This window comes from Astatotilapia calliptera, chromosome 22, assembly GCF_964374335.1.
Source record: "Astatotilapia calliptera chromosome 22, fAstCal68.1, whole genome shotgun sequence".
In the NCBI taxonomy this organism is placed as follows: domain Eukaryota; kingdom Metazoa; phylum Chordata; class Actinopteri; order Cichliformes; family Cichlidae; genus Astatotilapia; species Astatotilapia calliptera.
Window position 1 is genome coordinate 18948687 of NC_137442.1, and position 21496 is coordinate 18970182.

Genomic DNA, 21496 nt, shown 5'->3' on the forward strand with positions numbered 1-21496 from the left:
TGCAAAATTACTTTACTGATTAATATTTAGCAGTTATTTTATTCTAAAACAATTTTATTCTGAGCTGCACAGGTGATCGGTTTTATGTTTGTTTTGCGAGAAATTGGTGAAAATGTGCGTCAGGATTTTATCCTTGCTTTGACAAACCAATCAACACCAGGAGTTTAATTTACTGTCTGATAAAGCAGTGGGTTTTCCAGCTGTCGCTCTCCCGCAAAGAGCAGCAGCAGGTGGGAGATCGTGGACTTGTTAAGAAACGTTAAGAAAGTGGGCTAATCCACACATGGAATAAAAGATAACATTTAGGTCTTATGCAACATAGCTATTTGTGAAACTGGTGCTATATTTCATGTATCCATCTGTCCTCTGGGCTGTAAATTTAGGAACAGCTAAAGAGAGTCCCAGATACTGTCTGACCTGTAAAACCCCCTGGCCTTGCTGCACTCATCTACAACCTGCCAAGACCCTGCAGTTCATACTGAGTCTGTCCTCAAAACAATTCCCAACTTGGGAAAACATATCAGTTACACTGTTGAAGATGGATGTGGTATACTTTAGCAGTTTTACATACTTAAAATTTGCATTTTAAATCAACTCTTGTGTTTTGCAGGTAACAACTAACCGTGCTTGTTCCCTGGCTTGGAAATCTTGACTTTTTGACAGTTTTCTGCTTAAATTGGCTTTAATTTCCTAGAACAAGAAGACCTTGTTATGAAAAGTGGGTGTTATTGGTCGGAAAGGAAGGTTTGTTTTTAGACTTTCCATGATTTCCCTGAACTGGGGTGCATGTAGCTCTTGGGTAAGATACTAACCCCAAGTTATCTAACTCCAATCCATCTGTCGGAGTATGAATGTGTGGGAATGTTGGATAGAAAGCACTTGAGCAGGTAGAGTAGACAAGTGCTAAATGAGAATCAGTGTATTTACTGTAACGGTTCTTTTTGCAGGGTGAAATGATTGTTCAGCATACACCTTTAAGGACTTTAGTTACAAAGAAATGCACAGGTTTGAGTTTATTTGGGTTATTCTGTAAACCATATAAGGTGATGTGTGCTCACATGTCACTAATATTTGGTGAATGTCCCTTAGTGAGTCGCACCTCAACTACACTCTCTTGGTAAGGCAAGGCAAGTTTATTTGTATAGCACAATTCAACAACAAGGTGATTCAAAGTGCTTTGTAGGCAAAGTGGTAGGCATCAACAAGCTTCTGGTGTCTGGTATAGCGTTCATTTAAATCAGTTGGTTTCTTGGTAAGGATCTGGCTTTTAGGGCTCTTTCACAAATTTTCAATAGGATTGAGGTCGTGGCTTTGGGAAGCCTGCTCCAGCAATGTAATGTCACCCTACTTTATCTATTACAAAGCCAGTTGTCGTGTGTGTTTGGGATCATCCTCCTGTTGGAACACCTAACTGTCTTCAAGTTTCAACCATCTAGATGTTGATTTGAGGTAAAGTTCTAGCTAATTTGTCTAGTGTACTACTGGCAACAAAACGGCCCCAGAGCACGATGCTACCACCACGATGCTTGACACTTGGTAGTGTTCTTAGGCGTAAAAGCCTCACCTTTATTCCTCCAAATGCACCTGGTGTCATTGTGACCAAATAGCTTCAGTCTTTACTCGCCTGATCATTGCTTCTTTAACCAACACAGCAGTTTTCAGTTGTGCATTTATGTAACTAGAGTTACATGATAAATTTGCTTTTGGTGACACTAAATGTGGAACACATGAGTGATGACTGCTAAAACGGCCTCTATACCTATATACATACTGAATTTAAAAACATATTATTTATTACATTATTCAAATGTACAAGAACTGATTGATTATTTTTTTTATTGTAGTAATTACTGTATTCATATATTTTTAAACTGAAGGGGGGATTTTTTTTATTAGTTTTTTTTTTTACAAGCTGTCCATTGCAAATCCTTCATTTAAAATGAACAAGTGTTATCCAACACTTATGCAACATGAATTTTAGTTCTGTCCATGCTAGACAAGTCAAGTTACTCCCTTGTGTTCTTTGATGTTTGCATATTTGGTGTTGACTGTCGTGTGTTTATGTCCATATTCTGAATTTCCTGAGTCAGACAGAAGGACTTTAAGTCATGAGGCGGGCCTCCCCTCCACCTCCACCTCCCTTTCAGGGCCAAAATAGCGTGTGTGCCCCACTCAGAAAACCAGACTTGAGAGTGCGCCACGTCCAGGGTCCGAGCGGTGCGTAATTATTGACCAGAGAGTGCAAAAGGTCTGCAGCCATCTTCTGTGGACTGGACTTTTCTTCTTGCTCGACACTGACATGAATGAAACACTGATCTCCCGTTTGGACCTCGTCGTCGGAACCGGGCCGAGTGGTGTTTATGTGTAGGAGAAGTGAGGAGAGGGCTGATGAGACGCGATGTTGTTCTGGCAGCCGTACACTGAAAACTTCCGAGCCCCCCTACAGAGACAGAACAGCGGCTATACGAGGTATCCGCTCATGTACAGCTCAAATGTAAATGTTTGGTTTAGTTTATATCCTCACAGTGTGGGTGTTTGGAGCAACAACAATACCTGTTAATAAATAACTCTCGGTGAAAAGGTCAGCGCCCTGTCGCTGTATTTGCATCAGAGATATAACATTATTTTTACTTGACACTGAGGGGTGTTTGCATGCCTACAGGGTTCATATTTTTTGACAGTAACGACTTTTTGTAGATATGTGTTATAGTTTCAGGGAGGCAGAGCGCAACTACAGTTGGACACAATGACGGAAGCTCGAAGGTTGCTGATTGGCTAATAATTCTGCGCTGGGCACAGAGGGCGGCCTCTGATTGGCTGGACTCAGTCTTTGGCATCCTTCCCGAGGCTGGCGGTGGCAGCCCTGCGGGCTTCAGAGACCGACAGTCTGTGTGCTGAGGGAGCCATGTTGATGCTCTGTTTTGTGTCAAACGCTTCATTTTGGATGGTTAACGGACTGCGTGTTAAAAATAAGGAGCCCCGGCGGTGATTCCAGCCCCGCGATGAGAAGAGGAGCGCGGAGTGGGATGGTAGAGGGAGCGCCAGAGGAGAGCCGCTCTTAGGTCACCGGACGTAGCTGAAAGCAAGTGAAGTTGATGCTAGTTAGCTTCATAGCTCGGTAGCAACAGCTGGTGCGGGGCGCTGCGTGGGATGCGGTGTGTGGATTAAAACGATATTTTTTCCTCCTTCTGCTTGTGTCGTTCTGCTGAACAAACGTCAGTCGGACTGTATGAAGACTCGATACTTGAAGCAACAAAGGCGCTGCTGAATTCAGGCTAGCTTGCTTAAGCTTCCTTTTCAAAGCTAGCTGTTAGCTAACATTAGCATGCTGACAATCAGCTCGGATCTTCAGTCACGACTAACTATTTACTCGCTGAGTGGATTCTAAGTTACTTTCAGGCATTCTGCCTGTCTTGGAGCATCCCTTTGTGCGAAAATAAACTCTCAGAACTCGAGTGGAGATATGGCAATGCATCCAGTCTCTGTGGAAAGCTACCGGTTCGCCTGCCCAGCTTGCCAGGGAGCGGCTAGCGGGCTAGCAGCATAACTTTCCTCTCACGGGTGTCATTCAGAAGCTGCAAAGCTCACTTCCTCTATAAGCCGACCTCTCCTACCTGAAGCAAGCTGGCGGCCATCCGAGTAGAAGCCGAGGACAAGGAGCTGGGGCCGATGGCCTGGGTGCTGAAGATGGACGACGCCACCATCGAGTCGGGGCTGGTTCACGACTTCGACGCCAGCCTGTCCGGCATCGGGCAGGAGCTGGGCGCTGGAGCCTACAGCATGAGGTTAGAGAGACTGAAGACAACATGCCAGTCCCAGCTTCAGTGGGTCGTTGGCAAGAACAGCTCTCTGAGTGTTAACATTACAGCCCCCCTGGGTGCGTTACTCCCTTTGTGTTGGGTGTTATGGTTTCTCTTTGTTTTGGGATTTGGACTCGAGCAGTCACTGCGGGGTGCCACGATCAGGGATGAAGATTAATTTCTCTAAACACACACAAAGGCAGGGAAGGGGACACGTGTCATACTGCCAGGGACAAAGATGTTTTGTTTTTGTTTTTTTTATCAGTCTGCACTGTTTCTCAATGCACGTGTATGCTGCAAGGACATGGGTAAAGTTTTTGTTACATCCAGGAAGTCAGGAAGACACTGTTCTGGTTTTAAGAACAGGTCTGTGGCTTTGTTTCTCATAATCAGGGTTATGTGAAAACAAGTGGCTGCACATGTCTAGGCGGATGGGACTGAATTTAGACTCTTTTTAATGGAGCTGTTCTAGGTTATAAATGAAATTGCTCAAGCATTTTTTCCTCCCTCAATTCAGGACATATATGCACCTCATCTTTTATCATTGAAGCCAGTATTTTTTTTCTGTTTACCTGCTCCTGACCTCTAAGCAGTGATCCATGATCATATGTTTTTAGTCTGAATATTTTAACTCTGACATTTTTGAAACTCTTGCTTTCCTCCTGAATGATTTTCTTCAGAAAATGTAGCAGCAATTTAGTCACTGTAAATACACTTAATGTATCTTTTTACACTAGCACACCATCATGTTTGGCCCATTTGGGTTTTTTTTTTGGGGGGGGGGTGTGACTCCAATAGTATTGGAAATCAAAAATTTATTTATGTATTTATTTCTCATTGCATGGTTATATTTATCCTAAAACTGTTTCACCACACAGGCAGTCCATAAGCATACTAGTGGTTTTTCTCCAGCAGCAAACTTTGATTGAACTGTTGGGAGTCTGGTGACTCTGAGATGTTGGACCCATTTATTTTATTAGAGGAACATGTCTCTTCAGATCAATGCAGAGTTAGTTTTTCAATGACACTGACCCACAGCTTATAGCAGTCCTATGCTATAACCTTTACACTCATCTGATCTTAGTCCAGTTTAAATGTCTGTGCCCTCTTGTACCAAAGACCACCATCAACAGACCAAATAAGGGAGTGTCTTTTGGAATATTGGCATTCATCCCTGCAGTAGATTTCCAGAGAGCTGTAAGATGAATGCCAGCATGTGGAGGTTTTCAGGTGTTACTGGCCCAACCCCTTATTTAAACACATTGTGTTGGTTTTTGCCAAAATATCTCACCTGCCTGTACACGCCGAGGCTAATAAACATGCAGTCTAGTAACAAATTTTATCTTCATAGTTCTGGTTTTAATATAATAACAAGCCAGTTTTCCCCTGGTTTCTGGTTAGTCAGGTTATTCCAGCATTTATGCTGATGGTGCATATTTACACTGGCTGGGCAGCATTACTTGAGAATAATCTGTCTGCAGAGGATGCATGTGCATTTCCTGCAACTGTGCTGTCATAGTACATCCGACAAGGGGACGAGAACCTCTCTGGGGAAGCAGCTGAATGATGGTGTGAACTGTCACAATACCAGTACAGGAAAGGTTGAGACTTGCTGGTCATTTGTCATTGGATTTTCCTTTTTTTTTTTTTTGGGTGGGGGGTAAATAAATAAATTCCTAATGTTTAAAAGAGTCACCAAATATATCTTGAAGTCGATATGTGTGGAAAGACTGAGCTGAATAACTTTGTTATAAACCACCTGTTCAATTAGTAATTCTTAGTATGCGTGCACTGTTATGTAACAGGTTAATGGGAGGTCGTGATATTTGCATGATGAAGGCAAGCCCGCCGAGGGCATACATGTGCTTTATCTGCATCCGTCTGCTTTTAGCGTGTGTTTATCTGAGCATGACGTAGGTGTGTGCCTGTCGCTTATGTGTGTAAGCAAGATTACTGGTATTCAGGGGATGGTATGCATTGACAGTATTAGTTTGTGCTTCAGACATACTGCTGTCTGTCTGTGGTGCAGGGGTGGGTCGTGGGTGTGTTTGGAGTCAGCAGCTGATGGGAACAGAATGTCTCGGTGTTATTCAGTGGAACGAGCTCCTCAGATTTCAGGAAGCAGATGCAGTTTTCGTGGGCAGCATGGTTCAGCTGGGCTGTGGCACCCATGTTGGTGCTGCCTGGGCTCGCTCACTCTGCAGAGAAAACACACCGGCAAGTGATTGAGAGAAAGCGATACGGGGCAGGATAAATCTAGCAGGCAGCTCTTTGAAAGACTTCGTTGTTTTGAGGAAGGTGCTGCAGGAATTATTTGAAATTTGGTAAGGTGGTTTTAGTTTGGCTCCAGATTAGTTTTCCAGGTAATGAGATGCCCTGATCTACATATTTTTGGACAGATAGGACTTCTTTTTTTGCACATGCACACACTCCTCACCCTTCTCTGTGCCCTCATTGACACTCCCACAGCATTTGTCAGGGTGAGCCAAGTACGGGAACGTTGTCTACAGTGCCTGCCAAGCGTGAGAGATGGTATATGTCAGCAGCTAAGGCTATCTCTGGGTGTTTCTGTTCATTTATCCTCCTGCGGACTCATGCATACATAATTAGAGAGACAGTTTGATCGATGGATAGTCTTCGTCACTTATTCTAAAAAAAGGTGATCCATTGAATTATTCCACACTGTGACAGGGAAATATTGCCCAACTGAAAGTGACATATCAAGAGTGAAGTGAGAGTGTTAAAATCACACAAACATTTGAGAGAAGGTCATCCAGTACTGATGCATAAATACACTATTTCCTTTGCCTTCAGGAAGGTCACAGTGATTATGTTGTCATCAGGATGGAGCTCACATGGTGCTGGAGATTCAAACTAACTTTGAGACAAAAGCTAGTTGAAAAAAATTGAGGCCAGTGCCAAGGAAAATACGCCAAATCAGCTCCTAACGGGGAAAACTTATCGCTCACAACTGTTCTTTTATTGTTGTTTTTTTTGTTTTTCCCTCGCTGACTTGTTTGTCTCTCTCGCCCCTCCTAGTGATGTGCTGGCTCTGCCAATCTTTAAGCAGGAGGACTCCAGCCTCCCTCCTGAAAATGAGACCAAAAATCCCCCATTCCAGTATGTGCTGTGCACCGCCACCTCGCCCGCTGTCAAGCTGCATGACGAAACGCTCACATACCTAAACCAAGGTGAGACCTAAAGAACGGCAGGTGATTTTGGGAGGGGGGGTTGTTGACCCGGTTTTACACGACCCAGTTTGTGTTGCATGGCTGCCTGTCAACAATCCAACGTCAATAAATAATGAGCGCATTAATTTAATGCATTTCGGTGTGATCACTGTAAAATGAAACTCTTACTGATGTGAATGCCAGCCTCGTGTGCCCTCGACGTGACACACTAAGATCTGCCTATTACTGAAATGTATTGTAATGCACGTTGAATGCATAACAAGACGTTATTATTCCAGGTTATTTAGCATATCAATACACACAGTTTTTATTTATTTATTTAAACACAGCTCAGGGGCCTTGTTTTACGGTGGTTTGGTCATACAGACGAGATTTTGTGTTTTTTCTTGGAAAAAGTTGTTTTGTTTTTGTGTAACACTGTACTGCCCTCCAAACACTCCATTACCCCCACTGACTTTTACTTTCTCAGTGCATTAATAATGATTATCTGTCCAACTCAGTGTTTTATTCGCTTGTTTGTTTTTTTTGCCTGTAATTTTTACTTTAAAAGTGCAAGATTTACAAGTTAACTTACTTTTTTATTAGAATTGTTTTGTATAAAAACAAAACCAGCAAAGTAAGAAATTCATCATATGGTCTAAACGTCTGTTTCTGCTTCACATATAACAATAAAATATTCTAATAAAGCCTGTGAAGGAGTTTGATAGAGAGCAGGGTCAGGTATTTTCTGATCGTTGGGGTTTATATTGCTCATATTGTAGCGATAGAAAGTACCTTGAGGTGACTGTTGGTGTGAAGTCGTGTTATATAAATAAAGCTGGATTAAATTGCATGTAATTAAACTGGAGTGAGCATGAATAAACAAAATACCTGAGCGGTGTCTTCACAGGTCAGCCTGTGCAGTGTGAGCATTTGTGCTAATTTTTTAGGAAAGACGGTTTACTTGGGCATGCATGTGTTTTTGTCTGTTTCACACAAACTGAAACATAAACCACTGCAGCAGTGACACAACTTTATACCACACTGGGGTGATTTTACAAAACTTCAATCAAGAATTAAAAGGCAAATTTACCTTCAGGTGTGATCATTTAAAGAGTATAAAATGCAAGTGGTCTCCACAGCAGCACTCAGAGGATTCTGTATCTACTTTTTTGTGTTTTTGGTCTTTGTTCCTGGAAGTTTGATAAGGTTAAACTCTGTAACTACAGAGTCGATAGGCAGACCAGTGAGAGAGTCCAGGATTTATGATAACGTTTTGTTTGCATAGCACTTATCACAACTAGCATTTCAAAGTTCTTTACACAAAGTGCAATAAAACACAGTCATGTGTAACTAAACAGGCAGGAGTTGGAAGTTAAACCATAACAATAAATTACTAAAAGAACGTTGGGTTTTTTGTTTGTTTTTTTAAAAGGACCTTAAATGTGGTAACATCAATATATAATGCTCACAGTAAAATAATCAGAAGTTGTAACAAGTAATCCAAAAATGAGTTTTAGTGCCATTAAATCCCAGTATTGAGTGTTTCATCAGAGGAACCATTCCTGCAGTGTCATTCATAAATTTACAACAATAATAATGAGCCTGTACCTTTTTATTGAGTGTGTTAAATTCAAATATGTATATACTCACTGTTCCTTGTTAAATCTTTCTTTTTTGTTGTTGTTTTGTTTTTTAATGTTCATCTACTCTCACTCAGGCCAGTCTTATGAGGTGCGTATGTTGGACAACAGGAAGCCAGGGGAGTTACCGGAGCTCAACAACAAGATGGTGAAGGTGAGAGGATCCTCACAGCTCGAGGACAATCATGCATCTGTGTCTGTAGACAGGACACTTTATATCTAATGTGTGTGTCTGTGTGTGTAGAGCATAGTGCGAGTGGTGTTTCACGACCGTCGGCTGCAGTACACAGAGCACCAGCAGCTGGAGGGATGGAAGTGGAACCGTCCTGGCGACCGTCTCCTTGACATCGGTAAAGATGCCTGCCGAGAAATGTTTGCTTAGACTGTCCCGTTCATGTGTGTGATTTGTAACTCAAATATCTGTGTGTGTGTGTCTGTGTATCAGATATCCCCATGTCAGTGGGCATTGTGGAGCCAAAGACTCACCCCTCCCAGCTGAATGCTGCAGAGTTTCTGTGGGACTTGAACAAAAGAACTTCTGTGTTTGTGCAGGTAACACTCAGACATCCTCTGACACTCATTCAAACCACAGAGAGACACACACACATACATACATCTCTCTTTGAGCCACCTGCTCAGCGTGCTGCTGAATTTCCACATCAAACACGTTTTGACTTCATCGTGTCTACCCGCCGTCTGCAGGTGCACTGCATTAGCACGGAGTTCACTCCCAGGAAGCACGGCGGAGAGAAGGGCGTCCCCTTCAGGATCCAGATCGACACGTTCGCCCTCGGAGACGGCGGAGACTACACGGAGCACCTCCACTCTGCCTCCTGCCAAATTAAAGTCTTCAAGGTGCTCACTCAATCTTAAACAGGGCACGTTTGAAACTGTGCCAGCACTCACCAGTTACATCTCTTCTTCTCTGCTTCCTGTTTAGCCAAAGGGGGCAGATCGCAAGCAAAAGACTGACAGGGAGAAGATGGAGAAACGCACAGCTCAAGAGAAGGAAAAGTACCAGCCTTCTTACGATACCACTATCCTGTCAGAGGTCGGTACAGGGCTGCTGTGAACTCCTAGGCTTTATGTGACTTTGACACTAACTAGCTTATAATACTAACAAGCTTCCAGGTTCAGTTCTTGTTCATAATACAAAAGACTCCATCACTGCCAACCAGTCTGAAAATTACAATGCTTTGGATTTAAGAACTAACGAACAGCAATAACTTTATTCAGAAAGCTGCTGAAGTCATATAATCCTCTTAATTCGTTGGCCGTGGTTTCTCACTGTTTCTCACATTCAAGTGTATAAATGTCAGGGACTCTGAAACAATCAGTTACTGCGTTTTTAAACCTCAGATCATCAAAAATACGACGATCGCGTTGAGCCCAAAAATAAAAACCCTCCTTTGATTTATTTGGGGGGAGGTGGTCTTTTTTTTTTTTTTTAAATGTAAAAAAATCACAAATGTTTTTCACAGTGGCACAGATTTGATGTCACATTAGTTTGCCAGGTGTGTTTAATGTTAGGAGACCCGTGTTTGTTCACACAGCTGTCATCTTTCCTTCTTTCCGCCTCATTTGTTCACCAAATCAGAGGCACGCTGCTGCTGTGAAACAACAACCGGATAACTGGTTAGTATTTCTGTGCCCAGCTATCAGCTAGTCGACTTGCAGCACACAACTGAAGTGGATTTTGTGTCACTTTGTGTGGTTTTTCCATATTTTCTCAGATACTGAACAGACTTTTATTGTCAGCTCAACTGTTTGTCTAGACCAATGATTCCCAATGTGTGGGCTGCAACCCCCTATGGGGTCTGAATGGGCCACAGCAGGTCCAGTGTGCCCAGTATCCCTCCTGCACACGTTCAGGCGGTCTTGCCTCTCTAACATCGTCTCTACAGCCTGAGCTGTTCCTTTTATGTACTCCCTCCTGCTCGCTCGCAGTGAAAATTAAGTTAACTGATATTTTTAATTCTCCTATATTAGAAATGTAAATGGATGGGACCGTCTAATTTTAATCTGTGGAGCGTTTATACGACTAAATCCTGCAGGATGAGAAACATATTTCTATTTTACTTATGTTTTATAACCAACTAATAAACTTTTGGCTTATTTCTTATTGGATTCTGTAGGATTACATCTTTTTAGGGTTATTTTAAAATCAAAAGTGTTTCTATATTAGAATCTTGTTTTGACTTGTTTTGTAATTCATTTTAAAATTGCCATTATTTATTGTTATTCTTAATTATGGGGCTTTTTTTTTTTTGCTCCTGAACTTTTTCTTGTCACTAATTGTAAAGATTTTAATTTTGAAACTAAAGCTGCTGATAGAAGATCAGGTTCAACAATTTCATCACTGGAGCATGAATAAATGAAAGCACAAAGGAAATGCTTTGTTAGGTATGTGTGACCATCAGTTGGGCGTTTTTACTGAAGGTTTGGGCGTGCCACTGAAAATGTTTATGTTTCAAATGAAGCTGCAGGGGTGTGAAGTTTGGGAATAGCTGGTCTCGACTAAATAGTTGTGTTAATGTGACAAAAGGGATTTATTTTAATTTGTTCTAGCTGATTATATAAGTGAGATTGTTCAGGGTCTTCTCATATCTACACCCCCCTTAAACATCACTCACATTTGACTTGCAATACAGTACAGCGAGGTTGCCGAGCACCTGTACAGCAGTACAGGTGCTCGGCAACCTCGCTTTTAAACAAGAATATAACCAGAATACAGCCACTGTTGCAAAGAGATGCATCACAGACGAGGTGTGCCTATAAATTAGACCACAGTCTGACTGTCATAGAGACAGGTTACCTCCCATTCAATCACTTTGCAAACAAAAAGTCACCCAGAGGTCAAGGATGTCAGACAGTCGGCCCTAATTGGTAGCTGCAACTACTTGCAGCAAAAGAATCACCGGCTGATTGATGAAAGTTTTCCCAGCGAAAAAGAGGATGTCGTTCTATTTTTACTGTAGTGTGACTGAGTCATAAAGCATAACATGGACAAACTGTAAATATAACAAACATAAAACCACCTATGTCAGAACATCAGTTTTCTTAACACCTCATCCATTTCAGGGTTTTGGGGTCTGGAGTCCTTCCCAGCTGACATTGTGGGCGAGGTGGTGGTTCTCCCCAAAGATCGCCGGTTTGTCGGAAGGTTTATATCAGAACATGCGTAACATTTTAGCCGACATTTGTCAGCTTCCCCAACAGCCACACGGGTCTGTTTCTTCCATCAGTAAGGGCTGGCCAGCCTTTATTTATTAGCATCAATCATGCTCTGCACCTTTTATCAGAGACCCAGCTTTTAATTCATTTTCACTGTTGCTGCAGTGACATAACTTCTCGCTTGGAGGAAAATGGTTTGCAGTTTGTTGCATAAAGAGGAAAAAAACCACTTTGAATCTTTTGCAGCTTGTATTAAAATCAGTTAGTAATGAAGTCTAAAGAATTGCCTTTTATCAAATATATTACATTTATTTTGTGAAATAGTGTCTCTGTGACTTTTCGGTGTTTGGCGGGTGAGGGTGAAACTCTCCTCAGACTGTTTTAAAATGCGCTCAAATGTTATTGGACTATAATTACGGTGATAACCACACCTCTATCTGTTCCCCACATATCGAGTTGGAGGTTTTAGTTGTTTGTGTGATAACCACTGGCTGGTTAATCTCTGCTGTGTGTCTGTATGTAGACGAGGCTTGAGCCCATCATAGAGGATGCGGGCGACCATGAGCTGAAAAAGTCCAGCAAGCGGACACTTCCCGCTGATTGTGGCGACTCCTTGGCCAAAAGAGGCAGTGTAAGCATCCTGCTCTGCTCTCCTCTTCCTCCTCTTAATCACTCCACACACTGTCTGCCACCTTTTTTAGGACCTATTGTTGATTAGTGAGGCCGTCAGTTGCTGTTTAGGGGATGTTGTACTGAACTTGACTTTAGGCTAGATGGAGCTAAATGTCTTTCACTTGTTGTTTCTGTGTAGTTTGAGCTGCTTGTATCAATAAGTGCGCTTTCCACAGTGCTCTCCTTGGCCAGACAACGCCTACACCAGCACCAACCAGGCAGCTACTCTCTCCTTCGCCTCCACCCCACTGTCGACCTACACGACCTCCTCAGTACTGGACAGGTACCTTGAAAGTGTGTGTGTGTGAGTGAGAGAGCTTTCTGTTTTTTAGGTAAAGTGTATACTGGTCTTAAATCAACGTCTCTGTTTTCCAGTGACTCGTCCTCACCCAATCACCAGGCAGACCCTGGCAGCCATGGCAACTCGGAGGTTAGTGAAAAGTGACACACCTGCACGAACAGAACAGAGGTGTAAGAGACTCGGGTGTAGATGATGACGTAATTGATTGCTTTGCCGCGTGTGTGCTGAGTCACTGTCAGGCTGTAACGACTCGGCTGAACAGTGCAGAGGCGCTGTTAATGGTTTTAGTAACATTTGTTCTGTTCTTGAAATCGCAAATTAAAACGTCTGCTGTGACGAACACCTGCTGCCATGTCACATGATACGTTTTCCTCCCTTAATGACACAGGGTTAAGATTTTATTGAGTTTCAGTAAGTGACACAATCGCAGTACCGACTGCTGCTGTGGTTAAATCCATGTTTGTTTCTGATGAGCAGCAACATTTATTCCAGCAGATATTTAGATAACTTTTTCTGCTGTTATTACCTTTCATTTGAATTCTCTCCATGAATTTGAGCTGCATTCGAACATTCAAAGCGTATTTCCTCCCATTTATCTGCCATTATATCTCTGTGTAATATGAAATGTAGTGTTTTCAGTTACAGAGAGGAGAAAATGGTGTAGGTGACTGACGAATGTCTCACCTCCACTCTGCAGTTGAGTTTGGATCCATGACTTTTTTCCACTCTTTGTGTTTTATTTGAAATTGTGTTTTAATTGAAAATGTAGCCCTTGGGGCAGGCACTTTTCAGTTTTTGGTAGCCCAAAATAAATTTAAGTAGCCTAAAAAAAAATAAAAGAAAATTTTGATTTATGTTTTGTTTCCTTTACAATATTATACATTAATCTAAAAATATTTAAAACACAAATTACAACAACAAATTACAATCATCAACTCAAATATTTGGTTCTAATTGAACAGAAATTTCTATGAACTTGCAAGAACTGTGTAGGACATGAATCAGTCTGTGTCAGATTCTGAATTGGAAATTTCCACTGAAATCACAGGTAAGAGGCAAGTGGAACCAAGATCTAGGACATTTGCTTTTTGAAGTTTTCACTCTTTGCGATTTTGCGAGCCCTGAAAACCCTAAAAGTCGAGCTGGTGGTTCTAGTGGAAAAGAGGCTTTAGTGCCCTCAGTTTTAATCCAAATATGGTTTAGCTCAGTAGGGCTGAGTTGTGTTAATGTTTCGACCCCCTGTTTGCTCCTCTTTACAGCAGTTGGGCCCCACTGCCTCCATACAGGACACACAGAAGTGGCTGCTGAAAAATCGCTTCAGCTCCTACACACGGCTCTTCTCTAACTTCTCAGGTATGCACAGGCAGGTTGTCAGACACACAGCGTGGTCAGGCGTGGTCATGATGTTGAAAGACGTGCGCGTGTATTAGAAGTGACCAGATGTCCTCCCTTTTTATTTATTTATTTATTTGTTTTAAGGTTCTGATTTGTTAAAGCTAACCCGGGACGATCTAGTCCAGATTTGTGGGCCAGCAGATGGGATCAGGCTCTTCAATGCACTCAAATCCAGGTAGGTCACACATGAGTGGCTGCTTCTGGTAAATACAAAGCAAAAAACAAGTTAAAGAGAGACAGAGACATAACATGATGTCACCCACAACAAAAACACAGCGAGTTATCTCCCATCATGCCAGCTCCAGGCTCTGTGATACACCACCCACGCTGTTTTCTGTGTATGCAGGTCAGTGCGTCCCAGGCTGACAATATATGTCTGTAAGGAGTCCCTTCAAGAGAGCCCCCTGCTGGACAGACACAGCACTAACGAAAATGGAGAACACTGTCTCTCCTCTGGTTTACACGGTAAAGACGAACAGATGCTGCTGATATTAATCAGGGACCAAATGCCGTCTGTGATTATTATCATGACCGTGAAACCGGTCTGGTGTGTTTCTGTGCAGTGTACCATGCTCTGTATCTAGAGGAGCTCACAGCTGCAGAACTCATCCGCAAGATGGCGTGCGTGTGCAGCATTCCACTGGGAACGATCAACCAGGTGTACCGACAGGGTCCTACAGGCATACACATCTTGCTAAGCGACCAGGTACACACACACTCTCTCTCTTTATATTTTGAGTGTCACATTCATGGCCCTGAAAGACTCATGAAGTGGAAGTCTTTAATTAAAAAACAGTGGAATAAATGGTAAGTGGGTTGGTGCCCTGCTAGTGCACTGAGAGCATTCACACACACATGCGTTTAACCTCTACTTTAAGTACTTTCTAACAATCTCTCACACACACACACACAGACACACACACACACACAGACTGATGCTTCAGGGGAAATTTGGGGTTCAAGGATACTCACAGAAGACCCACTCTACCTCCCAAGCCACAGTCCACCCATAAACAGGAAAATGCCTCACTGTGTGCTTTAGTGGACATGGTGACGTCCTTTTCACTCAGCTTTCAGGATGTACAATACCTCCACAAACACCGTGCTCAGAAATAAGGCACCATAGAAGTTGTGGGTTTGAGATCTGGTTTAGTGTAGTGGTTTACACATTTGCCTAACAAGTGAAAAATACCCGTGTTGAGCCGAGGAGTGAACCACCAACCCTTCAGTTATCGATGATCTGCTCTGCCTCCTGAGCTACAAACACTCACAGCTTACAGAGGAATAACCGGGCGCCATCATCTTATTTGCATGTTGTTTATGGGTTCTGTGTGTGTCACACACACTGTGTCGCTCTTCAGAGTCGGACCTGTGTGCAACCGAAACAAACCTTTAACCTGCTGAGAATGTTTCATGAGCTCCAGCGCTTCACCCTGTTTTGTTTTTTTACTTCTCTCCCACAGATGGTTTACAACTTCCCTGACGAGAGCTGTTTTTTAATCAGCACTGTCAAAGGTCAGCAGTCTCTGCTAACAGATAGAAAGCCACAACCTAGATCACTGTTAGACGAGGATGTAATGTCTCCCATCACTTTTCCCCCTCTCTGCAGATGAGTCGGGCGAAGGACTCCATCTAATCTTGAAGTAGTGAGGAGGACAGATGGCATCACTAATTCTCCACCCTCTGTTTTGGAGCTGAAGCCTCCCTCTGTCCATCCCTCTGCCTGCCTCTACTCTTTCCCTCTTCTTCCTCCCTGTCTCTCTAAGCGATAGCTCGACGGGAAGCAGACAGACTGCGCTAAAGCCATGTAAATGTTAGAATCTGACATGGGTGTGTCCACTGTTTCATATTGAAAACATTATTAACGAAGGCGATTTAGTTCAAAGAAGAGAGACCGGTGGGATGTGGGATAAAGGGGGGAAAGTTAGCAATGTTCTATGTATTTTTATTTTATTTTTTTATTTTATTTTTCTGTCTTTTGTATGGTTTTTGTGTGGAGATCGGAGGGTGGCGGCTCCGGGAGAGGAGTGGGGGTCGGCAGGAGAAGGAAAGCGTTTCCTTATTGCTCGTTGCCCTTCCTTCACAACGCACACAACCAGCACTAGGCCAGTATTTGGTAACCTGTACTGCTGAACAGCATGCGATCTCATACTAACTCGCTTAAAGGAGAATCCCACCGTGCCCTGCTTGTTTAACATTCTCGATGGGTTTGTCTTAATAAACCATTAATTAACCAACCACGTATTGATCAGCCAAGCTTGGTAACCCCCGGAAAGAAACGGGTGTTTTGTAGATGTTTTTTGTTTTTCTTTGACTTTGTCAGACTGACTGCTTTCATTAACTCTCGTCTCGCGAAGTCGTCCTCAGTGATTTACAGCCATATCTCTGTGCTGACGCGACGTCACGCCCAGCTTTCCCGATGCACGTCCTGTTTATTCTGAGCTTTTACTCATTTTACTTCGTGCTTTATTTATGGATCAGCCGTTTCTTTCATTGAATTTACGTGTTTCTGGTGCCATACTGGCTTTTTTTTTTTTTTTTTTTTTTTAAATAGAGCGATCTTTAACTCACATTTACACACACACACAGCGCATACACTTCATATTTGACTCCTCTGCTTTGTGTACTGACTTTGAAACACTCGTTCAGAGACATGTGATTCTTGGCCGTTTGTGTGCAAGAAGGAAAAACAAAGCAAAACGACGAAACCTCTTAAGAAAACAGTCAGCCTATCCTAAAACCTCCTATCATGGGGACCAAACAGGCTTTTAGATTCATCGGCTTTTTTTTTTTTTCTTTCTGCCTGACTCTGGACACCTTAGAAGCATTAAGAGACGATTAAGTCAAATTTAGCAGCATTGCTTGTGCGCAAAAGTAATAAACCCTCTGTTCCAGGATCTGCTTTGCAAAGAAAAAACACCAAACACCCGCTATCTCCTGGTTTCAATAGTCTTATTTCTGGAGAGGAGAAAACCTTCACAGCACCACATCCACCTTGTATTTTTACGTAGCTGAATGCAGGAAGTCGTGTCTTTCGAGCGCCCTTATCTTTGAAAAAGTGACGGGAAGCCTCTCACTGCTCCTGGGGGTTCAGTTAAGTCGACATAATGATTTTTGGTACACGGTGTTTCAGCATTTTTGAAGTGCGTACACTTGAGCGTGTCAGTGTCTGAATGTGTGTGTGTCTAAGTGTGCACTCGTATCATTTTTCTTTTCTTGCAAAGACTTCATTATGTCAGTTTAAAAAAAAACAAAACAAAAAAAAAAACAACAAAACTTTTTTCCTGTTGGTATAATGAAACCGTGTTTTAGCTTGCTAATGTAGTAAAGAGCATGTGGAAGATGGGGGAAGGTAGGAAATGGTAATTTTTGTCAGTGACTGTAACCCCTCTGTCTTTTTCCAGACGTTAGAGACCAAGCCTGCACTGAAGAAATTCACAAAATTCAAGCTTGATGTGTAGTCAGTAGTCCTACTGCCCCTCCCCTCTTCTTAACCGAGAAGGAGAACAAAATAAATAAAACAATGTCGAGACTAAATAAAAAAAAAAAGCTTTTGTCTCCCCACACGCCAGAGCCAGGACTGTAGCTCTTGTGGTGTTTTAGGAGGACGTGAGCGCCGCAGCGCAGTAAAGCTGTGGTCATCAGCTCAGACATTAATAGAGCGAGTCCGGCGAACTCTTGAATAGCAGTTTTGGTCCGCTGAAGGCCTGACCGCGTGACTGTCTGTGTGACTGTGTGTAAGAGAGTGCGAGCTCGAGAGGTGACCACTGTTGATGTACAGTACAATGTCTGATGATGATGATGCTTATGTACACAGTATCATATGCTGGAGATGTACACAACCACGTGCTGGGAATAAATGATTTCATAACTTTGTCTGGTGTCCTGCTTTATTATTACAACTGTAATGGTGTTTTTGAGACCTACATCATCCCTTTATTTTTTTATTTTTTTATTTTTTTTTTTTTGGTCTTTTTCAACCAAAAACTAAACTTTCAAAATGAAAATAATGGATGAATTAAAAGTAGTGGGTTAATTTGTTTTATTTATTTATTTTTATTTAGGTTTGATAAACACCTTTATTTTAAATTGAGTATTCTGGCAATTATGTTGTTGTTCAGGCATTAGAAAGATTAAAATGATGGTCAATGATTTATAACTTAGACTTCATAGATTTGCAAATTTGAGCTGCTTCCTTTAGGGGTGACCACTGTGAATATCTGCCTCCGTCTCAACTTATCCAAAGCAGCATCCTGTCACAACAACCCTCTGCAATGTCCTCCTTCACTACATCCATGAACCACCTCTGTGGTCTTCCTCTTTAACTGCTGCCTGGCAGCTCCATATTTAACATCCTTTGTCCAGTAAATCCACTATCCCTCCTCTGCACATGTCCAAACCATCTTCACCCTTGTCTCTCTGACTTTGTCCGCAGATGGAACAACTTGATGGTCCCTCTGATGTCCTCATCTCTAATCTTGTCTGTTCTGCTCACTCCCACATTAAAGTCTCAACATCTTCAGCTCAGCTTCCTCTCTCTTTATCAGTGTCACCATCTCCAACCATACGTCACGTCAGGTCTCACTACCATCTTGTAAACCTTCCCTTTGACCCCTGCTGATATCCTTCTGTCAAAAATCACCTCTAACATCATCATCAGTAAGGCCAAGGCATGCACACTTGCAGACACAGACATTATATAGACTCCTTTCAAGGTTAGGGGTGAGACATATTTTGCTCCTACCTGCATAAGCAACAGTTTTTGCAGAATGTGTTCCTGATGTTCCACAGATAAGCGCGAAGAAGATGATCAACAGGAAGCACCTGGCGTGGAGACTGAAAGTATCTCTTTGAGTGTGTTAAAGGTCATCAACAAAGAATTGTGGTGTGCCTTTTGTTGCAAGACAATTAAATGAGGCGCTGCATTGACTCATAGTTTATCAAGCAGATTGTGAGCACAAAACACCTGCCTGTGAGCCCCCAAAACAGATGTTTAGGACCCAAAATCATGCAAACTCTGGTTTTCTCTTATCAGAGGCTGTATCACACCTGGGCTGAGGAGTGAATATAGCAGGTGCAAATTAGTGACCAAACCAGACAAAAACCCACATCAGTGGGTCTACATTCTGGGGGTTTTACTTCATATGTTTATATGTTTCATATGTTGTTTGTTTAATTTAAGACAAAAAAAAATTAAATGAATGAGAGGTAAAACTTGAGGGGGTAGGGACAAATAAGTAAATACTTCAGCCTACTCCTTTTCAAACAAATAATGGAATGATATTTTGTAATGATTGTGAAGGCACATGTTTGAAATGTTTGAAATAAAAATGAACTGAACTGAACTGAACTGAACTGGGGGATATGCCTATCCTCAATAATCACCTTTACTGACAAGTGTTTGCACATAACTGTTTCGCCATTTTGGTGACAACGTAGAAAATGAAGAAACAAAAGAAAGGATACATGAAATTATAGAAAATAGAATTTATAGTGTGTAAAATATTCAGTGCTTTTATAAAGTCGCGCTGTACAGTTTGTGAAAACATCCAAATGTGCCTTGGATGACACCTTTTAGCTGCTGCGGTTTGTGGATTTCTCTGCTTTCGGTTTTATCTTTAGTAACCCAAAGGTTTTGGAGTTGAGATCGGGTGAATCGGATCCTTTCCTTCTCTATATTATCTCTCCTCATCGTTGTGGTTCAAGTTCATGCTCGTTTTATTTAATTTATTTCTAGGACTGTGCAGGTTGTCTCTTAGGTGTATTCCAGTTAAGTGTGATCTGGCCTTCCCGGGCCCTGTTTCAGGAAGCCGGTTTAGTGGAAAAACTGAGTAAGTATACCCTGAGTTAACGAAAACTCTGGGTTTTCGGTTTCACAAAGCGAGTTCAGCTGAAGCCTCAGTGAGTCACTATGACGACACATGCCGTGAAGCTAACCTGCCCCCTAGCAGGTTTACTACAACTAACCCTGACTGACCCCGCCTCTTTGTCGGAAACCTGACAGCAGGAAGTGTCAGACATGGCGTGTCCCTTCCTTGAAGAGCCAGTAGATCTTGAAGCCCAAATTCTCCGCAGAGCACTCCGCCGGGAGAGAGTGATCAGAGCGCGTATGGACATCTTATCATTACCTGATGATTTCCTGTGTGAACGTTACCGTGTCTCAGCACAATCAATAAGTTATTTGGATAACATCCTCAGGCCATATATTGCGCATGTGACACATCGCGGACATGCGCTCGGTCCATTACATATTCTTTGTACCGCACTCCGTTTCTTTGCAAACGGGAGCTTTCTGTACAATATCGGTGACGCTGAGCACGTTTCCAAGGCTACCGTCTGTCGGGCAGTCAGGAATGTTACAGTAGCACTGAAACGTCTCCTGTACACGTTTGTGGTGTTCCCCGGTCACAGACCCACAAGATTCATCAAAGAGGGATTCCACAAAATTGCAGGTATCAGGATGAACAAAACTCAATGCATGATGTGGTGATACGTGAACTACCACTCAAATGGTACATAAATTTCCAGGGTTCCCAGGCGTGATTGGCTGTATAGATGGCACCCACATCCCAATCATTGCACCCTCAGCAAATGAAGGAGACTATGTGAACAGGAAGTCCGTCCACAGCATCAATGTACAGGTACATAATTCCCTGTAGCATTTCACACCAACAAGTGATGGCATCATGGTAATGGATGCTAATATGTGTTCTCTGCACTGGGCAGATCATATGTGATGCTGCCAACATCATCACAAATGTGGAAGCCAAGTGGCCAGGTTCTGTACATGACTCACGAATCTTCCGGGAATGTACACTGAGCACCAAATTTGGACATGGTGGGTCGAAGTAACTGTGAAATATACAGAGACCAATTGCCACAGGGACGTTTGCACTGACATGTATTCTTCTGTCCTAGGAGAGTTCACTGGCCACCTGCTTGGTGATAGGGGGTACCCATGTCTACCCTATTTGCTCACCCCTTACCCTGACCCTGAACCGGGCCCACAGCAGCGTTATAATCTGGCCCATTGCAGGACACGGGCCAGAGTTGAAATGACCATCGGAATGCTCAAGGCCCGGTTCCAGTGCCTTCGTGGACTCAGGGTCACCCCAGAAAGGGCATGTGACATCATTGTGGCATGTGTGATCCTACACAACATTGCCACGATTAGAGGTGAACAGTGTCCAGCTGAACCAGACAACAGCAGTGATCCACACGATGAACATCCTGACCCACCCACGAACGTACAGGATGGAAGAGCAGTCAGAGACACCATATGCCACAACCATTTCCTGTGACCCGTCAACCCAACATGTTACAAGACAAATACACAGATAC

At 42.7% G+C, this 21496-nt stretch overlaps 1 protein-coding gene across 3 annotated transcripts; it reads left to right on the forward strand.

The window, feature by feature from the left end:
- Positions 1 to 2182: 2182 nt before the first annotated feature.
- ubp1 (upstream binding protein 1) lies at positions 2183 to 16721 on the forward strand. 3 transcript variants are annotated; one of them, XM_080295796.1, is made up of 16 exons: positions 2183 to 2469; positions 6840 to 6991; positions 8691 to 8767; positions 8858 to 8963; positions 9059 to 9165; positions 9316 to 9468; positions 9554 to 9664; positions 12311 to 12418; positions 12636 to 12742; positions 12835 to 12889; positions 14020 to 14113; positions 14240 to 14330; positions 14502 to 14620; positions 14719 to 14861; positions 15619 to 15670; positions 15765 to 16721. In XM_080295796.1, exons 1-16 carry the CDS (start codon positions 2399 to 2401, stop codon positions 15800 to 15802), a joined length of 1584 nt encoding a protein of 527 aa, XP_080151922.1. In that variant the 5' UTR covers positions 2183 to 2398; the 3' UTR covers positions 15803 to 16721. The 3 variants fall into 3 exon arrangements, with proteins under 3 accessions (XP_080151922.1, XP_026011596.1, XP_026011597.1); XM_026155811.2 differs by lacking the exon at positions 2183 to 2469 and adding an exon at positions 2854 to 3785; XM_026155812.2 differs by lacking the exons at positions 2183 to 2469; positions 12311 to 12418 and adding an exon at positions 2857 to 3785.
- Positions 16722 to 21496: the final 4775 nt, after the last annotated feature.